Below are 21,446 nucleotides of genomic sequence, written 5' to 3'. Positions count from 1 at the left end.
ACTGGAGGAAAAAAAAGGGGGTTTTTGAGGAGTGTTAGATTCTCCCTCAGACGCCTTTCTTCTTTCTCTTAGTTCTGTCAAGCTCAAGAGGTTTAGCTTTGTGTGAAAATCAAAAGGTTTCCAATGCTTGCATGTAAACCCAACCTTTCTTAGCTGAACCTTCAAGTTTCCTTCACATGTTTTTACTCTTGTGTTCATGAATTTGAAGCAAAGTGAAGCGGCTAATGGTTAAGGTTGATGGTTAAATGGACGTTTATGAGCAGACTGAGAAATGTTTCAGTCTATTTTGTCCACCAGACATCCTTTAGAATTTCACTGGAATTTTGCCTCTAAAAATGTCTCAAATTAAAAAGATTGGTCCTTTTGTTGTTGCTCTAATACACTGTCAATACAGGTGAGATTCATGGTCTGTGTCTGACCTCACAGAGAGTAAAGCAGTAAACAAGTCCAAATTTTCCATTGCACACAATGCTTTCAGCTGAAAGAAGGTCAGAGGTCACTATGACTGCTGAATCTAATCATGTACTCTTTCTACCTTAACTGTTGCATTTATAGTTGTTATATGGAAACATATGAAAAGTTTTAAAAATCTGACCTGAAATCAGCTTGCGTAGATTTTGATATTTTCATTACACAGTCAGATACACTTATATAAAATAATTTTTCTAAAAATCGGTAAACGACCTAACAATAGCCGTCAAAGCTTTATCCAAAAACCAAAATTTAGCTTTTAGCTAAAAAGTAGTTCTAGAAAACCAGAACTTTTTCTACAGTATGTACTACTCTCATAATGGGGGAAAAGAATCAGGGGAGAACAAGAACACAAACACATCAGAAAATGACCAGACTGTCGCTGAAAATATAGAACGGATGTAGAAGAGACAAACAAACATAAATTCCACACATGGTTGGCATATTTTTTCCTCCATATAAACACTGTCATTCTTTCCTTTTATTTCCTGATGCATTCAAACACTGTCACTGCTAAAACGATGACAGGCCCACAAATAAAAGCACTGTCAAGCTGTTGACACAACCACAACACAATGTGTCAAAAAAAGCTCATTAGCTCGTTAACATGATTGGTCCTGGTGGTGGTAAACGCCGCCTCCAGATGTTTTTTGGAGATTTTAATCCTGAACCAACACTTCCTCATTCAGAATTATAGTATAGCTTTTTTATAAGAAAAAGAGAAAAAAAAATACAAAATAGTCATCACCAAAGACCTTTTCAATTTTTTTTTAATTATTTAAATATGCAATGCAACAGACGGAAGTATATTGTAGTAAACACCAGTCTGCTGTGATTTATTTATTTATTTTCGTCACCATAAACGAACAGTTGACAAAGCAACAAAATCAATATTTCCAAAGCACTGAATTATCGGGGAATTTCGGTTTTGAAGAAAATGCTTGTCCTGAACCAATCGTACGGATGGCTGTGATTTAGAAACCACATCATCAGGACCTTGAAGGCACCACTGGTAAATTAAACACAGTTATTCCTCTGATTATCTACAACTGTGTTTTTCCTGCTGTTGGAACATACTGCTGTTTTTTTCCTTCTTCTCATCCCAGTCTGACCTTCTCTTACAATCGCCACAAATTTCCCATTACACACAGGGTGCTTTCAGGTGAAAGAAGGTCAGAGGTCACTACGACTGCTGAAACTACTGAAAATAGGAAGGAAACACTCATTCAATTAATCTGAAACTTAGAAGCAAGAATAATCTTTTGCTTGTTGCACAATAAAATAAAAAGGGAAAGAAACATCTGTTGCCTTCAGTGTAAGCCTGTTTTTGGCTGACAGGAAACACGCGTATGTGCGTGTGTGTGTGAGACAAAGGAAGAAGAAAAGGAAGCATAACGAGAGAAAAGAACAGGAAATAGTGAAGAAAAGCGAAGAAAAAACAGGGAGTGCATTGAAAACGAGTGTACAGCTGCAGGATAAAGCGTCTCATTCATTCTGAATGGAAATGAATTAAAACTAAAAATATCATAACCGCTACAAGGAGGAGGATGCTCCAGCATAAAGACATTCAGTAAAGAGGCAAAAGTAGGGAAGTAGGGAATTCATGTTCATTCAGAAATTAAGGCCAAGAATCTTGAAGAGCCAAACTTCATTATGTATATAAATATATGTGTATGTAAGTATATGTATATATAAGTATATATGTATGTATGAGAGAAGGTATCATGGACACCGTCCTCTTTGTTGTCGTCATCTTTGAAGAAATCTTTGAAGATTAGCTGGTGTTTAACAGCAGCAGTGGAGCATGCATCGTCAACATGCACAGGCCACGCTTTTCTAAAGTCCTGCTGTTTGCAAACAGTGTGCACGTAGAGGTGGATGACAGCACTCCATGCTTCCATTCATGTCAGCCCTTTCGCTCAGAAACTAATTATAGTTCGTTCTGTGTCTCGTCAATGAAACCTGAGAGATTTTAAATCACCTACACTGTTCACGCTCCTGCGTCAAACCTCCAAACTTTTTTCTTTCAGCTTCCATGTCCTGATCAGAATGTAACCTACCTGTGTGCACCGTCTTACTGTGTTCCCTTTTATCCCTCCAAACATTATTCTTTTTGCAAACTTCGCTGCAATTTGTCTTCCTGCAGTGGACCAGTACCACCATGTCCCTTATGTTCTCTACACCAACATGGACATAATAGTCCACCTTAACCACCAGTCCCTTTCCTTTAGGGACATGTTCTGCCACCTTTTTTAATCTTGTTCCTGCTGTGTCTGAAATTGAACTCATTTGGTTGAAAATGGTTACGGTTAAAAATTGCAGCTTTAATATCAGACATCACTCATCATATTTCTCCTTTCCTGTCAAAGTTAACTTTTTAATGATTGTTTTTGCTCTTCTGAATAGTCTTATATTCCTACATTATCCTTCCACATTCCTTTTGTCTAACAGAAGTTGACTTTAAATCTATGAGAATATTCAATTGCATTTTAAAGCTCAGACATTCAGGGGAGATAACAGTCAGCATGTGTCACCATCTGCTCTGGTTTTGCCTGTCATTCGTTTTCCCAAAGGTTACCCAACATGTGTGTGTTTGTTTTTATGTGTGTATCTTTATTGACGTGTGGGTGACATCTGAATTGACTGGAATCCATACTTGTGCCGGGGACACTGTGGGGTGTCGTGTCATTCAGTCGTCCACGTCCACTCCACTGCCAGTATTGGTCTGCAACCTTTTAACACAACTATTTTGGGAAACCAAATTGAAAAGACTCAATTGACCTTTTGGGCTGTTTTTGTTTGTTTGTTTGTAATACCATGGCTCATACTGGCCACAAACATACACAAATACACAGTACACAACACACAGCCACTGCGAAATACTCTACGACGTCTACAACGTCCACACCAATATTATAACGTTAGAGCCGTGATCCAGAAATGACTGAAAAAAGATTTGTTGCCAAACAAAAGAAACTTCCATTTATTAAACTTTAAAGACATGTTGGAATAAGGATGTGAGAGGATGTGAGAGTAGTTTTGGTGAAGTAGTGCAAGGATGTTGACGAATGAGAGCTCCCTGGAACGAACCCTGAAGTTCTCTAATCTCTTCTTTCTGCCCACACCTGGTTTCATCCCCTTATCTCTTCCTCCTCTTTTATCACTCTCTTCCTTCTGTTGCGGAATGTCCACTTTGTGATATCACAACATGAGGGCATGCTGGGAGAATCCGGCTGCACATTCTGATATAAAAGTCTGAGTTGTTCTAATGGCCAGTAAAATGTCAATAATAAAAAAAAGTTTAAGGTAAAATATTTTTTATTAAAATTCAATAACTAATAGATGATGTTAAAATCGATGCTGTCCTCATAAATTATTGTGAGAAACAGCATTCTGTTTTTCTGGTCCAAAGGTAGTGGATACCAAGTTAAAAAGTACAAATAGAAAGAAAAAGGTACAAGGTGAGGAGAAAGGTTGCCTCTAGATTATGGTCTGTTGTTTTTCTAAAAGGTGTCAGGAAAGACAGAAGACTAAAGATTGCACTGATAAACTGAAGGTCCTCTACATTACTGCAGCAGCCAAGGCCAGCTTACTGTCTACTGACTTACAGGAAATACGGCTGCTGTTATGGAGTTTAATGATGTTCACCTGTCGATTTTAGTAGCGATGTAGGGAAGAGGAAAAGATGCAGATCTTTGCAGAAGATGCAAAAGTAGAAAACTTTGAGGTGCTCTGAGCAAGGCACCGTCCCCTTAAACTGCTCACTTTGGTGATGGGTTAAAGCACTTTGTCACAATGACAAATAATTCACTTTCACTTATTTCAGGTACTACGCCATCTGCTGTCAGCCGCTGGTCTACAGGAACAAGATGACACCGATGAGAGTGGCTTTGATGATCGGCGGCTGCTGGGTTATTCCCACCTTCATCTCTTTTCTGCCCATCATGCAGGGCTGGAACAGCATTGGCATCGACGACGTGGTGAGTCGAGGGTAATGACACCGGGTTGATGCTGGAACAAACAACGCAAACTCAAAACTAAGTTGGTTTAAATGTTTTATTATTTCTTCTTGGTATGCTGCTACTAGAATAGAAAATGAAAAAGCCAGAAATTATTTTTTTTGGCTTGGAGTTGAGTTTATCATTTTTACACACAGAGAAGGTCCAGGACAAGGAATATAAAAAAAAAAAAGAAACTCCAAACAAAACGTTTTTATCCTAATTCTTTCTCTACGTTTTTGAGACACATTTGTGTATATATATATATGGGTCAGTAAGCAGAAGCAGATTTAAGAAATCTAGTTACATTTTGATATAAAAACAAAAGGTTTAATAATAGGTCTACAAGTTGGAGGTATACTAATTTAATAATTAACTAAATACTATAAACTGAAATGTTCTAAAGTTGAAAAGTTCTTTAAAAAGTGTCTTGTTTACACATACCGTTTTTCTGATAGTGTAAAAAAATAGTAATTAAAAAATTAGATTTTTGTGGATTTATGGTCCAGAAAAAGTCCTTGTACCGTATTTGATAAAGATCCTGTCTTCAGAGAAGCACTGTCTGCCCCACATGTGAGGAATAAAAAAAAAGAGAGAAGAGTAGTGACAAAGGTGTGCAGACGAGGACAGATGGCAGCCCAAGTGTGTGGAAATAGGAAAAAAATAGAGAGTGAAATTCCCGGGACATTGCTGACCTCCCTCCCCTCTGTCCTTCACTAATCAGAGTTTTTTTTTAGTTCAAAGCAGAACGTCGCTGTCTTGATTTTTGGCAATTGTGGCAGAAAAGCGCACACACTCTAACACACACTATACACACAAAGATGAGTTGACAACACGACAGCCGTCTAAAGTTAGTCTCTCTGTGGGTCTAATTAGAGCTGTTGAATATTCTGAATAGACGCTCCGCTCCGGTACAAGCTCCAAATTCACAACAAATAGCCAGTTGTGCGCCAAGATGGATGATGGTACAAATAAGTACGTACTTTTGTAAAAAATAAGACAATCTCATGTGATATTTTTGAACATAATTGTTTTATTAATTTCATTTATACTTTAATTTAATATCAATCCAATACTTCAGGGGCATTACAATTATTACATTTTGCGACGTTCCATAGATGTAACGAGCAGGTTTTCTCTGCACAGTCTGATTGTTTATTGAGTCTCAGCAGTGTTTCTCAAAGCATTCCCCGTCCAATCATCAGTGCTTTTTTCTACTAGGATAGGATGGAGGTGAGTTTCATTCTTTCCAGGCCACAAGTAATTACCTCCTTCAAAGTGGTTTTGAACCAGACGACTGTTCTATTGTAATCTATTCTATTGGATCAAAGGATTAAAATGGTGTCAATCATTTATTCTTATTGTTTCCCTGAGAAAAGGGAGGTATTTAAATGTGTTAAAAATAAAAATATATATATATTTAAAAAAAGGCTCTTCAGGGATTGAATAAAGTAACAAATATCAATAATCCATTTAGTTAAAACTGAAAAATCACCTTCTTTTTGACAGTGCTAAAACATCCCAAAGTCTTTCAAATGTCCTTTCACAAAGACATGTCTTTATTAAAACTGTAGCTGTGCTCTGCTTCACTTCAGTCAAACTGAGACAATGCTGATAAAGCATAGTATCAGCATTGTTTCAAGGGACTTTGCACCATAAAATGTTAAATTAATGAACTGTGAGATTTACACCAGATCCATTGTTTTACAGCTGTTCCATACTCGTGACCTCCTTTTCTAAGAAATCCAGTGTCATTTTCATTTGAAAAACTGCACTTACTATATTTAATTCATGTAAACTGTTAAGGTTCTCCAGCTGTCTTCTCTTCTCTTCTCTTCTCCTGGTCCACTGCCATCGTCTCTAATTCTATTTTTCACTTTTGAAGTGATGCCATCAATCTATTAAGAACACTGCACTTCACTGTTTGGCAATCTGGGCTTCAGACACTTCTGAAATGACATCAATGCGTTGCTTCAGAGATGATTTCAGCAAGAAAAAAAATCCATGACTCAAACATTATAGAGAATAAATGAGCAAAAGCTTTTCTTTAAATCCCAGATTTCTTTCAGGGAATTATTTATTTAATATAATAAAATTATGTGAAAAAAAAACCCAAGATGTGCAGACATTTAAGAGCAAAATGCAAAATGTGAACGCGGCAGGACATCGGCGCCACATGCTGCGTAATAGATTAGCACTCCTGCAGGTAATCCTGCTATCGCTGCACATCACTGTCCTTTAAACACAGTTTACTCTTGGTCGTATACAATAAAAAACAACTGAAAAAAATCCTAAAACTTTAACTAAAGTATCCTGCACGGATTTAACCTGTTTTCGTGCCCTGTCTTTTTTGAACATATAGAATCATGCTGTGGTTTTAGGGTCAAGTGGTGATGTAATGTCTCCAGCAGGTGCATATGACCTAACAGTTCTGGTCATGTGTGTTCATCTTGTCCTCATTGGCCTACAGTAAAAACTCCCAACCCTTCTACCATGGACGACAGCAGCCCATTCATAAATCCAGCGTGTCTTTCATACACTGAATCGTGGCTTCCTGCAAAAATATGAATTGATTTCTGTATTATTCATCACATCAAGTCGGGAACTGTGGTTTTCCTCTGAGATGAGATGATGGCAGAAGACAAACAGGAGGATGGGACTTGACTGTGATTAATGGTACAAAGCAGAGCCCCCCCCCCCGAGGAGCTGTGTTCCTCTTTTCCTCCACTCTCTGAGGAGGAGAGAGCAGGAGTTTTTTTTTTTTTTTTAAGGCTTGTTTTAAAGTCTGGAGCTTTTTCGGTTTCTATGCGTAGCATAAAGTGCAGTGTTCCGCAATTTAACATTTGGCCAAATCAACTCTTTTATTACGTATTTGTCATGTCTTTTACAGACAAGTATTTGTAGCAAGTAAAACAAACACTAGCATGATGAGTATTTGTGTTTTAGTAGCAAAGATATGCGTTACTAAAAAGACCAGTGGTTGACATTGAACAACCTTTGGATTTTCTGTTGTAAAAACATTTATTTAGACTACCTCATCTTTGGAAGTTTAGAGTTCTGCAGCTGGATTTATTTATTTTTTATCTATTCACATCTCATCAAAGAAGCTTCTTTACCTTTGACTGGCAAGTAACAAACGTCAGGTCTCTGAGTAACACCTCATTAGAAGGTCTTTATGTCAGACACTGCAAGTCGTCAAGTCTCTGACCTAGTTTAACAGTTCATAGATCGATTTAAGTCAAGACTCGAAATGAAATTCTTTGATCCAGCACATCAATCAGAAATCAAACCAATTAAACCTTTTTTGTGTGTGCAACATTTTGATTGAAATCTGTGAGATATAATGTTCAATGTGTCCACTTCTTTTCAGACATTTCTTTATTATAATTGTAAAGATTTAATTCTGTGCATCTTTTATATAATCTATTTTAAAAACTACTTTACTTTACGAGTTGCTGTGAGACCCGTTAATTTATGTATTTATTTATTTATTTTACTCTGTATCTCCTACACATTATCTTCATTTTTTAAGCACTAGTGTGACACCAGTGAACCCCCTTGAGGGTCAAGTATTTGTGATTCCGACTCTCCATGTTGTTCAGTTAAACGTGAACAAATAACCTTCACTGACAAAACAGTGTAAAAGCTGTGTTGTAATGCAAAATGAGCGTTTAACACATCCATCCAGAGTTCTTTCTGCGTAAAAAAAGGGCTTCATATTGGAGCCTGTTCATGTACAGCAATCTGGTCTACAGACTCTTGACTCCAAAAGGTTTCAAAAACAGGTGTTAATGTTCCAAACTGTGTATTTTTGGCAAGCCTTATTTTGTCAGGCTGTGAAATATTTCTTCATTTTGTGATAAAAAATTACCATTTAAAAATGTGTTGCCTACTTCTGGACATCCCTGAGTCACATGACCTTGAAGACTGATGCCTGATTTCATTGTTTCTAACCAGATCGAGAAGCGACGCCACAGTGAAGGCAGCAACTCCACGTCCTGTGTCTTCATGGTCAATAAGCCATACGCCCTCACCTGTTCTTTGGTGGCCTTCTACATCCCACTGGTCCTGATGGTGCTGGCCTACCAGAGGATCTACATCACAGCCCGAGCCCACGCCCTGCAGATCAGCATGCTGCAGCGAGCAGGAGGAGCGGGAACCAACACACCCGTCATCTCTGGTTCCAGTCCCGGTGCCGGACCGGGCGCCGCGGCCGCAGACTCTGCCGACCATCAACGGCACCACCGCATGCGAACAGAGACAAAGGCGGCCAAGACACTGTGCATCATTATGGGGTGCTTCTGCCTCTGCTGGGCACCGTTCTTTGTGACCAACGTGGTGGACCCGTTTATAGACTACACAGTGCCCGACCAGCTGTGGGCAGCCTGCCTCTGGCTGGGCTACATCAACTCCATGTTGAACCCCATCCTCTACGCCTTCCTCAACAAGTCTTTTCGCCGTGCCTTCCTCATCATACTGTGCTGTGGGAGGAAGAGGTACCGAAGACCATCCATCCTGGGGCCCACTGCCCCCTGTACTGCCACGCAGATCAACGGATCCACACATGTTCTCAAGTAAGTTCTCTTCATCTAATGATATCTTACTGGTTTAGACTGCGTGTATGTAAGCTGCTTGATTTCCTTTATGTATATTATTTATGTATATATATGTGTGTGTGTGTATATGTACAGTATATATAAATACTGCATTTGTTATCCATGCTTAATCAAAATAACAGTAGAATACAGCAGCCTATGGCCCAACCTCATTTTGCTAACCTTGGTATTTGGCTATAGAAAGCAAAAACAAACAGACCACACAGGTTTTTCAAAACTATTCAGCACTTCCTACCTACAAATGCATAACATTTTCTAATCTTATTCCCTTTTTTATTAATAGAACATGTGCTGGTTTTGATAAGAGTCCATCATTTAACGCGTGCTTGGCCTTTCACATCTTCATACAACTCTTTTGTCCTCGTTCATCATCTTCCCAACAGAATTGAATGATTTTATCTTTTTTATTTAGTGACGTGGTTGTACATCTGCAGCCTATTGTTCACATAATCCTCTTTACACAGGGAAGGTTAAGCAGGTCATGATGTGATCACAGTATGTGTGAGACATGTATGAATAATGCATGGAGGTCATGGTATTCATTTTTCTTGTTCTTCTCATCATATTTAATTTTATATATATATATATATATATACATATATATATATATATATATATATAAATTGGATTTGCACAAATATGTGAGCGAAAAAATAAACAGTACATGAGAGAGCGTTCCATGGTTATGTGGCAGATGTATATAGAAACTGGAGACAGTCGTTCTTAGCCAGAAATGTTTAGACAATTACACACAGCGACACTTTGGGTCTGACCTTCAAGGTGATTATTTCTACCTCTATTTAAGGAAAGACCCATTAAAGTATCTACAGGCATTCAGCCTCTGTCTTCTTTGCTCCTAGGTTGCGTTTACTGCAGGATTCTTGTTTCTGTGACACAAACTCATGTTTTTGTCTATGATGAAGGAGGACAATCTCCTGCAGGGGTCTTATTGAGACCCCTGAGTAGACATTACTTCTCTTGTTGTTACCACAGGTGATACGTTTTATCACAGGATTATGTGGTTTGTTTATTTATGTTCTATTTTAATAGGTTACATGAAGTTTACCATGTGGGGAAATCTGGTTTCAGTGGATAGAATCATATGAAATAGAAAGACGAACTTCCAGTTGTTTTAATAAACTTCTTTTACGGACCGGCCCGTGGAACATCATCCTGTTCAGCTCAGATGCTGCAGATCCTCTGAGACTTTTTTCTCTGAGACCATAGAAAAATCAATTTGTCTGAGTGATTTGATTCAGTGCAGTAGACCCCTGTGGGACTGTAGTAACATCAGTCCCACTCCAAGGTGGTGCTGACACACTGACACATTGCTGCAGTGGAAGTCAGCGTGAATGTGTGTGTTTTTAGAACAGCACAAACGCCTCGGATTACTTCATATTCATTTCTTATAGTCTTTTTTTTTTTTAAATGCCTTTTGTTTTGAATTTACACAATTTAGGCTTATATAATATATAATATATATAAGTGTTTATGGTAACTATTTTTACTAACACTAATTAAGAACATTGTTAATTAAATAAAATTGAAGTAGACGAACACTGTAGGCCAAATACTGGCATCTTTTTGTTTCATGTTTTCCTAGACCTTTTGTTTACTTTGTTTTTCTTCGTCACTCCTTGACTGTGAGTAATGCTGCTATAATTTGTCCTTTGTACAAATAACAGGTTAGAGCTACATAAAGTAGAATAGAATGCGATCACTCCATCAGAGTGTAGCCCGCAGAGCTGCTCCACCGCAGAACTTCCGCAAGAATTTTTTTTCCTACCCCTTAATTACCATCAATATCACCACTGACAGGTATTTATTTCTCCCAACAGTAGCTGCAGTGAGTAATTTGCATTTTCATCAACAACAGTTCATTCTAGAACATAATGGAAGGCGTTAAAGTTGGCTGTTGTGTATTGTTAATCTTGCTTGGCTCGTATACGCAGTGCGTCAGGCGTTCTCAGTATGTTCCGGCAGTGTGCGGTTCAATAGAACATACACGGTGCTCTGACACTGAGCTTCACAGCGTCTGAACATGCGTTGTCCTACTCCTCGTCTCCTTGGAGAGCTGCAGACTTGACATGTGGGCTGTTCATACCTTCACCTTTCATCCATCAGCTTGGACATGCTTCTAACCTGAATGAACATCCGTGCAGGGCTTCGTAGCGGGGGAGGATGTGGATTCAGGGTCAGTCCTTTCTATTTTTGTCTCCCTGACCTGGAACACTTTGAATATCTCCACTCGTGCCTTTCAACAGATGACGAATATTTAAACCACACTCCCCCCGCAGACGTGATTCACAACGATGATTCACAGCAATCAATGTGTTGACGTGTGATTGGGGATTCATGCCTGGAGCGGCAGCAGCACTGGAATCTGTTTAGAACTCAATACTTAATGTTGATGTTGTTTTTACATCATCTCTGCATGTGTAATGGAACATTATTGGAGATGAATGTTCTATTTTCACTTATTCGTTCATCTTCTACGGCCTAATCTGGTTCAGGGCTGTGAGGGGTTTGGCGAGGTGATCCCAGCAGTCATCCCAGCAGTCATCAGGGGAGGGCAGGGTCATCCTGAACAGTTAACCAATCACAGTTCACAGTGATAACCCCCCCCACACACACACACTCATACATGAATACCATCAATTACTTCTGGGGATTGACCTGGTGATTTGCTGTAATCCACTTCACCACGTTTCCCTGTGAGAGAAAATATTCTCATCTATATCAGCGGTTCCCAAACTTTTTGGCCACGCCCCTCCCTTTTATACCCCATCAGGGTTGATGGTTGAGGCCATTTCACACACTCCCTAGTAGCAGCTCGCACACCCTGAGGAGTGCATGCATCAAAGTTTGGGAACCTGATCTATATCATATAAAACATCTGTAACAAACAAATACTTCAAATATAAAAGTATTTACATATAACATTGTACACAACTAAAGTCTGAAAAAAGAAGAAATACAGGACATATTTAAAAAAGTCAGACATTATGAGAAAAGCTGATATATTTAAGGGATATATTTGTCATTCCTCTTTATCCATTTTATTCTTTTTTTCCATTATTCTTGATAATAAGTTTTTTTTTCAACTCATTGCATGATATAATAACATACAATTATTACTAATGAATGTGTCACAACAAGAAATAATACCGTCTTAAGAATTTGATTCATTGTTCTTTCTTTCTTTCAGTCTCACTGGGCTTCTCAGAACAGTGTAGGAGCTTCATACTCTTCTCATCTGTAAGCTCATTTTAGAATTTCTTTCTTAAATCATGTGTGATGGGAAGAGCCTCACAGACTTCCATCTTCTCTTTGCTCTCTTTTTAAAGCGTTGCTCCTAATCCATAATTTTTTTAGCTTCTATTTGGGTTATCTTACCATCTTAGCCTCTTGCATAAAGTGTGTGTGTGCTTCAGTTTATCTCTTCACAAATCACTCACAGAGAGGACAAATCGTGTTTGTTGCTGTTGCATATTCTTTTCAGTCCTTCATATTGTGAATGCGCTCAGCAGAGTTTGGCTTTTCGGGCTTTGCTAAGTAACAGCATTGTCTTCTAAAAACATGAAGACAACAAAGATCAACTCAATTCAAACCCTGAGTAATGGAATCTGTGCTCATTATTCTTTAAATGTCCTTGTTTTTAGATGACGACAAACAGCTTCTGTTCACAGGTGTGAACATCTACAAAACCTTAGGTGTTTGTAGGAGTCCTGTCACTCATCATTTTACTACATATTCTAATTTGAAGGACATATTTTGAGTAATACCACATACTCCTAATAGTGAAACATGAATTAAAGCTGTTTTAGGAGTTATATAATATTCAGATTAATGCTACATTTAATGACACATTTTTAAGATGTGAAAAACTACAGGTGTGTGGCTGCACTCTACTAGAAAATTGCAAATGTTTTTTCTCAAAGATGCCTAAAAACATCTTGGATAGTAAATATATAGATTTTATAGTAAATGCAAAGTTGATAAAAGCTTCAGGTTTTTACTCACTACCTGAAGTAGTGCCAAAACACAGAAGTTTTAATGACTGTGATACTGACTATATTTATATCATTTATATAAACATTGGTTTCTAATAGATGCACAAGTATTTTCTCCATTTGGACTTGGACTCTGCACCTTTGTGGTTAAACAGTACTGTGTTTCTTTGTTAATAACCAAAACCCTTCACAGACAGCACAGCTTACAGTAGGTACTGAGAGACACGAGTGCAATTAAACCTTGTTTTTTTTTTAAATTAAAATCATCAGTTTAAGATAGTCAACTTCAGAGTTTCTCCTCATGTTTCACTTATTAGTGTGGTCGATTACTATATTCTTTCTCATTAAGAGCCTTTGCTGTGATTAATTGCTTCGACTGAGGAAGTTAAAAAGATCCACCGTGTACAGTGTTTTGTGTCATAGATTCTTTAGTTAAACTTGTTCTTAAAGTTTCCCCTGACAACAGGAAACAAGCGTCAGCCGAGTCAGGCATGAATCCACCATAGGGAAAAACACTAAAAAAAAAACTGCTTCAAGGCGTAAACAGTGAGACATTGACGTATAAAGCTGTGCGTTTTTCAGAACATTTATTCTTATACATGATTTCCTGTTCTGTTTTGGAACAAAATAAACTTCCGAGCCTCCTGTGGGGTTGTGGCTTCGACTTCATCAACCCTCACACTGCTTCGACAGATTGGACTGTTTATTTCCCAGTTGGAGGGATTTTTAATTTTTTGACTGTAAACTACCAAAAATCTGAGAAAGCCTAATGTGCAGCAGTCACGTTCTAGTGACTGACAAAGCCAAAAGACTTTTTTTTTCTGTATTCCTGATAGCCTACTACAACGGGTCTTATTTTTACAGTGAACGACTCATAACTCATTAGAAACAGCCCTACAGCTCCTTCATGTTTCACAGCCGCAGTCAGTGTCTGCCTTCAGCCTCATGAAGGGCGAGATTAGATTCTCATCAGGTAATTAACAGCAGGTTTAGATTTAACTTTAATCAAAATCCTCTGTCAATCATTGGAGATTTTTTTTTGACAACTAAAGACCGGACTTATCTTAGGTCATGTGACCACTCAGTGTGTGTGTAAAAATACTGACAAATTTACCACTCTCACAGTTTCAGCCAGTATTGAATTTGTGTATCCAAGAGACCTCCTCCTGTTAGCCTGTCAGTAGGCTCTGGACATAATAGGGGATTTACCTTATCGGTCTCCTAACTTTAATTTCCACATCACTCAAAAACCATGAATGTGCGTAGCAAAGTTTCATACGAAAATCAAAAAACTTCCAAGCAAACAGACGTATACCAATAAATCTCTTTGTCAAGGCTCAGAGGCATAAAGAAGGGTTTCTTGAATGGTGGATCATGACACAAAATGTGGTCATCAGATCAATTGAAAAGTACCACTTATTTCTTCAAACCACAGCAGCCAAAAAAAATAATCTTTAATCAGTTAAAAAAACATTATATTGTTATTATTATTATTATATTTACTGTACTAAAACAAAACTAAACATGAGCTTTTAACAAGTACTTTCAGCATCACTGAACTGCAAATGTAACTTTGCCCCTTTTTTATTGGTGATATTGTATGCTGATGATAACGTGGTTTATATATCATGCTTCAGTTGACACATATTTCCTGTTGAGGTTAGTTGTGATTACAGCAATTTTTAAATTTTGTTTAAACCTTCACTCACCTTTTGCTTTTGCTTTTACACCGCCATCCCGTATTTATATTTTGCATTTGCAAAACACCCTAAAATATACATGTATAAATATATGTATAAATATATACAAATGGAAGTTTGCCCTCAGCTTATTTTTCAATTAGTTTTTGCCTTTTTGAAGTGGGAGTTAGGTCCTCATATTCCACCAGGTGCAGCTCATCGCCTCCACAGCCGTTTAATACGGACACAGGAGAAATAAATCCATCATCCCACGGAGACACAGGGACCAATTTGCTCCAGCAGTCCAAGCATAAAATAGACCAGACCATCATGAGTGAAGCAGCATGTGCTCATTGTGGGGGAACCACTAAGTGAGTAGGCTGCAGATGAAGCAGCTGGCCTGGAAATAATTATCACAAAAAAAAAACTAAATTAACAGAAACATATTAAAGAGGACCTGAGGAAATTTTTTTTAGAAATAATGAAATCAACATCTGTGATGTTGAAGTTGAAGTGTGTTGTTCTGCAGCCTCACTTCAGTGTTCACCCACTTCTCTCCAGCTGTGACTATTAGCCATAGATGAAAATGTACACCCACTGTTCAGCTAAATAGTCCAGTGAAAGGGTCGGACACATGCAAAGATTTAGACTTACTGAGGTATATAACTGTGGTTCAGGGACAGACACCCTAGTGTTACGGTGTTGTTCTGTCTAATATAAACCACCAACTGTCTGTGCGTGTGTGTGTTTTCAAAACACTGTTTAGGGAGTGGATACAATTGCACAGCTAAGATGTGTGGAGTGTATGTCTGCACATTTTCCTCCTTGTTCCCTGTGTGTGTGTGTGTGTGTTGCTGAAATAAACACTATAAAGTAGTGAATATCCGGGCAGGAAGCGCTGTCAGATTAAACTCTCCTGTCAGCTGCAGCCGACCACAAGCTCACAAATGAAGGAGCACAGATTCTTCTCCCCACGCTCACTGTGTTCCTCGGGCTCTAAAGGTTTTACAGCAGATCATGACACACTGAACTGAGCACAAAGCCAGAACCTTTAATACACTGTAGAATCTGTCAAATTAGCTGCAGAATCTGTCATTTACATTCACTTCTATGAACCCTTTGAAATCATTAATAGATCACAGATGTCGTGATGCTGGCCATGCCATCACTGCTGCCTCTCCTGCAATCCAGAGAACTGGGGGGAAGTAAATCTGGAAGAAAGTACAATCGAAGGATTTTCTTTCTTGATGCCAAGAACAAAGGAAAACAAACTCGTGTCAAACCTGTTGGAGCAGAACTATGAAGTTCTACTCAAGGCGTGAATTGTTTAGTCTTTATTGCTTTGATCAAGTTGAGAGGCTGATGTAAGGTTTTGAGTTTTTTCTAACTTGTAGGATCGACTTACTCGTAGTGGGTAAGAAATCTGTCCTTATTTAGAAGTTTTGGGTTTTTAACTCAGCTGCAAAAGTTGGTATAATCTTAGTAAGAGAAAACTTATATAATATATGATTAAAATTATTTCTGTAAATCATTTGAAAATATATAAACTAAAAATTTAAAAATATGAAATAGGATTTTGTAGCAGTAGCAATTCTCCAATATTAAGCAGTTTCTTTGCAGTAAGCTCAACAGAAAAAATAATCTTATGAGGAGGTAAAAGAAAAAGAAAATGATTGGCTTCATTCATTATTTCATAAATGCAGCATAATTTCATGCTGCAGATAAACAGCAACGACAGATGTGTTTGGCTGAAGAAAATGCAGCAATCCTTAACAAAAACAAACAACCAGCCAGGTTTGTGCAGACACCTCAGATCTGCAGATTCTATTTGACTTCAAATCAACAGTTTGTTCATGTCTATTATATTTTTTAAGTGGGGGAATTTTACATCAGTCCTGGATTTTAGTGAGTTTATTTTAATTCATTTATGATTTGGTGAAAACCCACATTCCCACTCACACACACTTGCCTGCTGTCTGATGGTTCGTCTGGATGTGATCTAACCTTGTTTTTCCCTTTTTTCTCCCTTCCTCCCTCATTCTATTCCTTGTCATCATTCCCTTCTCATCTTCCTTCTCTTTCCTTCATATTTATTCTTTTCATTCCTGCCATTTCCTCTTCACGTCTGAATAAAACCTTTGAATTTTAATCCTCTTGTTGGATTGGTTTGTCCTGGACTCTTTTTTGTTTTTTGCTCCCTGTATTTTGCTTCTCCCTTTGAATTTCTCCCTACATTTACCTTTTCCTCCTCTTCCTCCTCCTCCCCCTATTCCTCTTGCTCCTCCATTTCCTCCTTCTGTCTCTCTAGTGGCTGCTCCTCCGCCTCCAAGCTCCTGCTCTGGTTCTGCAACACCAGGCCAGTGCCTGTCTAGCAGATCATACAGGGCGTCTCCAGGCTCTTTATCAAGTGAGTCTGCCTGCCACACACACACACACACACACACACACACACACACACACAAACAGGTTTTGTGTTGCTGAGACTTTCATATAGATGTTCATAGTACAACCATTCTCCAGGCATTTATCCTCACCCTAACTCAGTCATCCAAACTTAATGTTTTACCTCAAAATACAGTTTTATAAAGTGGGGACAAAATAAGTCCTAAAATTATAGTATCATTCCAGAAAAACGTCAACTTCAGTATAGCTCCACCATATAATCTACCAGGTGCCTACCTGGTTGCCATGGCGATCTTTGTCTCCAACAAAGGGTTTCAAATAAAAAAAAATTAAAAGGCACTAATTGATGCTACAGCACAGTTGTCTACATTAAGAACAATTATTAATGAGGCACAGTTTTATGATATTCATTTTTTTTCTTTTTACTAAATTCTCTTTCTGTCCTATTTTGCTTCTTGAAGATGAGAACTAATAGTGCAGTACAGGAGCTGGTATAAACAAATCCAAATTCTCACTTATCCTATTTCAATATCAGTCATGACTCAATATCGACCCCATCTCTCTACATCTGTCTTACCTCCTATGGTTCTTAATCAGCAGCCAGCCAATGACTGGCTGTCGTCGGCCTTATTCTCTGAAATGCCACTGACTCTGTATCTCCGTTGTTCTTTTTCACCCAGAGATGGGAAAACAATCAGTGATGGTGTGAAGTAAGTGATATGGAGATAAGAACCCAGGCGTAAAGCAGCTCAGACAATAGATTTCACTCTTGGAAAATAATTGAGTGTGTATTTATTTATCCGTTAGGCTGCACAGAAACACAAATGCTACATGAGGGATATTTTCATATTGATGTGACGTGATTTATGGCCGCTGCCAATTTATCTTTATTTTAATAATGAAGTGAGCCTCAGATCAGAGAATAGTGTTATTTATTGAATACAGAGGACGACGAAATGGAGAAGTAAATTTGTCTTGTGAATCTTTTCTTCAAGGCTCAAGGTCAGAGCTGAGCAACACGGACAGAGTTTAATATTATGTTGCTTTCTTTTACCCTAAATGCAATACTTGGACCTATGAATGTGGCCACACATTTTACCAGTCACTCATACCACAGATTTTCTGCTGAATTAACAACTGGAGGTTTTTCTTTTTGCAGTATTTTCATTCTGCTGCCCTGCAGTTGTTTTACTTTCCATTATGATTTTCATTTTGTTGTCGTCCTGATGGATCCCAGACTGAGAGTCCACCTTACAAAAACCATTATCAGTGTATTGCACCCGTGGATGTGTGTGACACGTGTCTGATACGACTACTCCTGAAACAAATCACCAGAGTCTCGGAAGTCCTGGTCCCCGCATTGGTGCAGATTGCAGCGCCATTTTCAGAGCTATAAGTGTGAAAGTAGCCATAGCTCTTTAAATGGTACTGCTGTATGTGGCCAAATGTACAACCAATGGGAATACAGCTCAGCTTTTTTTTTTTTCAAATAATTTTAAAAATGTTATTTGTTTCTCAGTAGCTATTTTCTGTGGAGTATAACCTGCATTATTTTTAAGATATTTTTTTCTGTCTCACTTGAATTTCTTCTTGGACTGATATTCTTTGGTTTGTTGTCGTAACAAAACGTCTGGAAACTCAGAGCTACATTTACAGCTGGTGTCAAACTGATAAAACAGCACCATCATTATATACAGTCAGTAACTGTATGAAGTTTCCTCATCATTCCTGAATCTCTCTCTCTTCTACAGACCAGTTTCTGTAACTTTGTCCTCCATCTGCAGTATTTGTTTTCCAATTTCCACGTCCAATCTGTCAGCTGTCCCAAGATAAAAGACGACAATGTTCTGTGAACTATATACAAAATTCATGTGGCACACAAATGGCCTCAATCACTAAACAATAGTTAGTCTGCTAAAGGCTGCCACATGTGGGCGGTTGGAGATAAAATCGAGGTAAAAGACATTTCTGTAATACAAAAAATATATATATATTTTTTAACTCTGACTTGCTCTCACGCTGCTGGTGACAGCCTGTAAAATCCTCATTCACACGAGTCAGTCTAAATGTTCTTTCTCCACATAGAAACTCAAAGACTTTAGTCTGTCAGTTTCAGTGGATCCTGTTTGCCCAGACAAGCAAATGTGTCTGGTTGTCAGGAATAGAGATGATGAACAACAAAGGCAGTGATGTGAAAATAACACAGCTTTACTCCAGAAAAATTCTTTACCATTTTGGGAAAAGAAGAATCTTTCTCAGGAAGCATTCAGTCTTGCACTTGGACAAAGATCAGGGAGTTAAAAATATTTAAAATCTATACAGTAATATAACACTTCAGTGTGACACTTCAGTGGTCTGTATTCTTGGCCTTTCTTTATGATTTGTGATTTTTGTCTTTGTTTGTTTTGTTGTTGTTTTTTTTTTTACCAGTTTGCTATCAGCAGACCTTAGCGTACAATACTGTAACTGTAAAGGACTGAAAGACTTTTGCCAAAAAGTAAAAAAAAATTAACATTGATGAGTTTCATTATAATCATAGATTAACCTGACTTTCATAGACTAATCCAACTTTGCAAAAGTAATCTTAAATTTGGTATTTTAATGAAATTGCAATTTAGTCTCAGTCTTAATTAATTAAATACAACTGTTTTATTATATATGTTAATTTTAGTTTACTTTTAGTTGCCAGAATATCATAATTATTTGGCTGATTAATGTCATTAAATAGTTGATTTAAAAAGCCAGGTGTAACATTTTTATATAAATGTTCATGTTTGGACTTTTTGTCATGCCCTGTCATCAATGGACCACTTTTAGCTTCACACTGTTTTCAGTTTCTTCTCCTATTAGACACAAACCCTCTATAATTGGAACTCTGTGTCCTACCACACATCCTTTCATATTCAACTTTCTTTAGTTTTTGTTTTTAAAAGAACATTGTTGTCTTTGAGAAAAATTACTAGTAAACTAAATTGACACTGGACTAGATTTATTTAGATAGACCATTGTGGGCCACGTGGCTCCAAAGCTATCTTTAGGTAAAAGAGACAAAAGTAACACGGTCTTATAATCCCAGTCGGGTTTTGCTGATGTCATGATGGGCAGACTCCTTCTTGTCTGTCAAGTCTGAAATTGAAGATGGTATCACTGTGGGTTTGAGGGGTGCTGTCATCAGTTTTTAACTAGAGAAGTTCTGGGGCACTAGGGAAGAACTTAAAGTTTCAGATGATGATTAATGAAGTTGTGGTTTGTACCCCAGACACCGAGGAGCAGAAATCTTCTGAACTCAAGTCCTTGCCTTTTTTTTTTTTTTTTTTTCTGCTATGTAGTAATGCGTTTGTAGAGCAGATTATTCTTTTCACCGGGACATTATAGAATCCTTCACTCTATGTATAGGTTTCAGACTTACCAAGTTTGCAAGGTCACCACTGAACCTTGACCTCCCACTCACTTTATATTGATCCACAGCTTCTTCCATGAAGAGTGGATGGATCTGTGCTGCTGCCTTCCTCCAGTGTTCTGCTCCTCTTACTTCCTGTTTGTCAACTGCAGACAGACTTCAGAATTCAGTGTACTTCATTTCATAAGTCCACTCTATCATTGATATCATTTGAGCTCAAAACACATAAACATATGTTTGTCATATACTATAAACTTTATATACTATAAAAAACGAAACAAAAAAATAACATGAGACTTTTAGACTTTTCCGTGACTCATTATTATTATTCCCACACCCTATTTCCACTTAACTGTATTTCACAACGATACCAAAGAAGCCCTGACTCCAGAACATTAATCTTTCCAAACTGTCATGATATTAATGTATTTCCTGTCTTCTTTTTCACCTCTTTTGCCTCTTCAAAGTTACATCCCTTTAAACCGACCGGTCAGCAACAAAAACAACCACCCTGCATGTTAAAGTAATTGAGGTGATGGCAGGCAACTTAAGTAATTCATATTACATGATCCTGCTGCCTAGCCATGCACGCTGTTGTTGTGTAACTACTATTTCTTCGGGTCAAAGGAGCGCAGACATCATCCAGCAGTTTTTTTTTTAGACAAACTGATTATATTTGTGTTTTTCGCTGCAACTTTGCCTGTCAGTGTAAAATAGATTATTGGGTAAAATTAAAATGTAAGTTTTTCCTGCTCTAAACCTAACTCTTCATGCTCTTCATCTTCTTTCAGCGTCTGACCTTATTTTTTATTCAAATTAATCCCAAGATATTTTTAGGGGGGCATTAACACAAACTGATTGACACA

At 37.9% G+C, this 21,446-nt stretch overlaps 1 protein-coding gene across 7 annotated transcripts in view; it reads left to right on the top strand.

Annotated features, from left to right (window-relative positions):
* The window catches only part of htr4 (5-hydroxytryptamine receptor 4), an 85,855-nt gene that overhangs the window by 49,978 nt on the left and 14,431 nt on the right, over positions 1–21,446 (top strand). For 3 of the 7 annotated variants that reach the window (XR_003051974.1, XM_008326582.3, XM_017039131.2), the window contains exons 5-7: positions 4,298–4,451; positions 8,427–9,043; positions 17,086–17,184. Coding sequence is in view for 2 of the 7 variants with exons in the window: in XM_008326582.3 (XP_008324804.1) it covers positions 4,298–4,451; positions 8,427–9,043; positions 17,086–17,149 (835 nt within the window). In the remaining 5 variants the exon portion in view is untranslated. Of the gene's footprint in view, positions 1–4,297; positions 4,452–8,426; positions 9,044–12,293; positions 12,344–17,085; positions 17,185–21,446 lie in introns of all 7 variants that reach the window. The other 4 variants (XR_003051972.1, XR_003051971.1, XR_003051973.1 and 1 more) reach the window with 2 other exon arrangements.

This window comes from Cynoglossus semilaevis, chromosome 15 (assembly GCF_000523025.1).
Source record: "Cynoglossus semilaevis isolate Cse_v1.0 chromosome 15, Cse_v1.0, whole genome shotgun sequence".
Lineage (NCBI taxonomy): Eukaryota > Metazoa > Chordata > Actinopteri > Pleuronectiformes > Cynoglossidae > Cynoglossus > Cynoglossus semilaevis.
The sequence above is the reverse complement of the archived record's forward strand: the minus strand, read 5'-3'. Positions and strand labels throughout refer to the sequence as shown.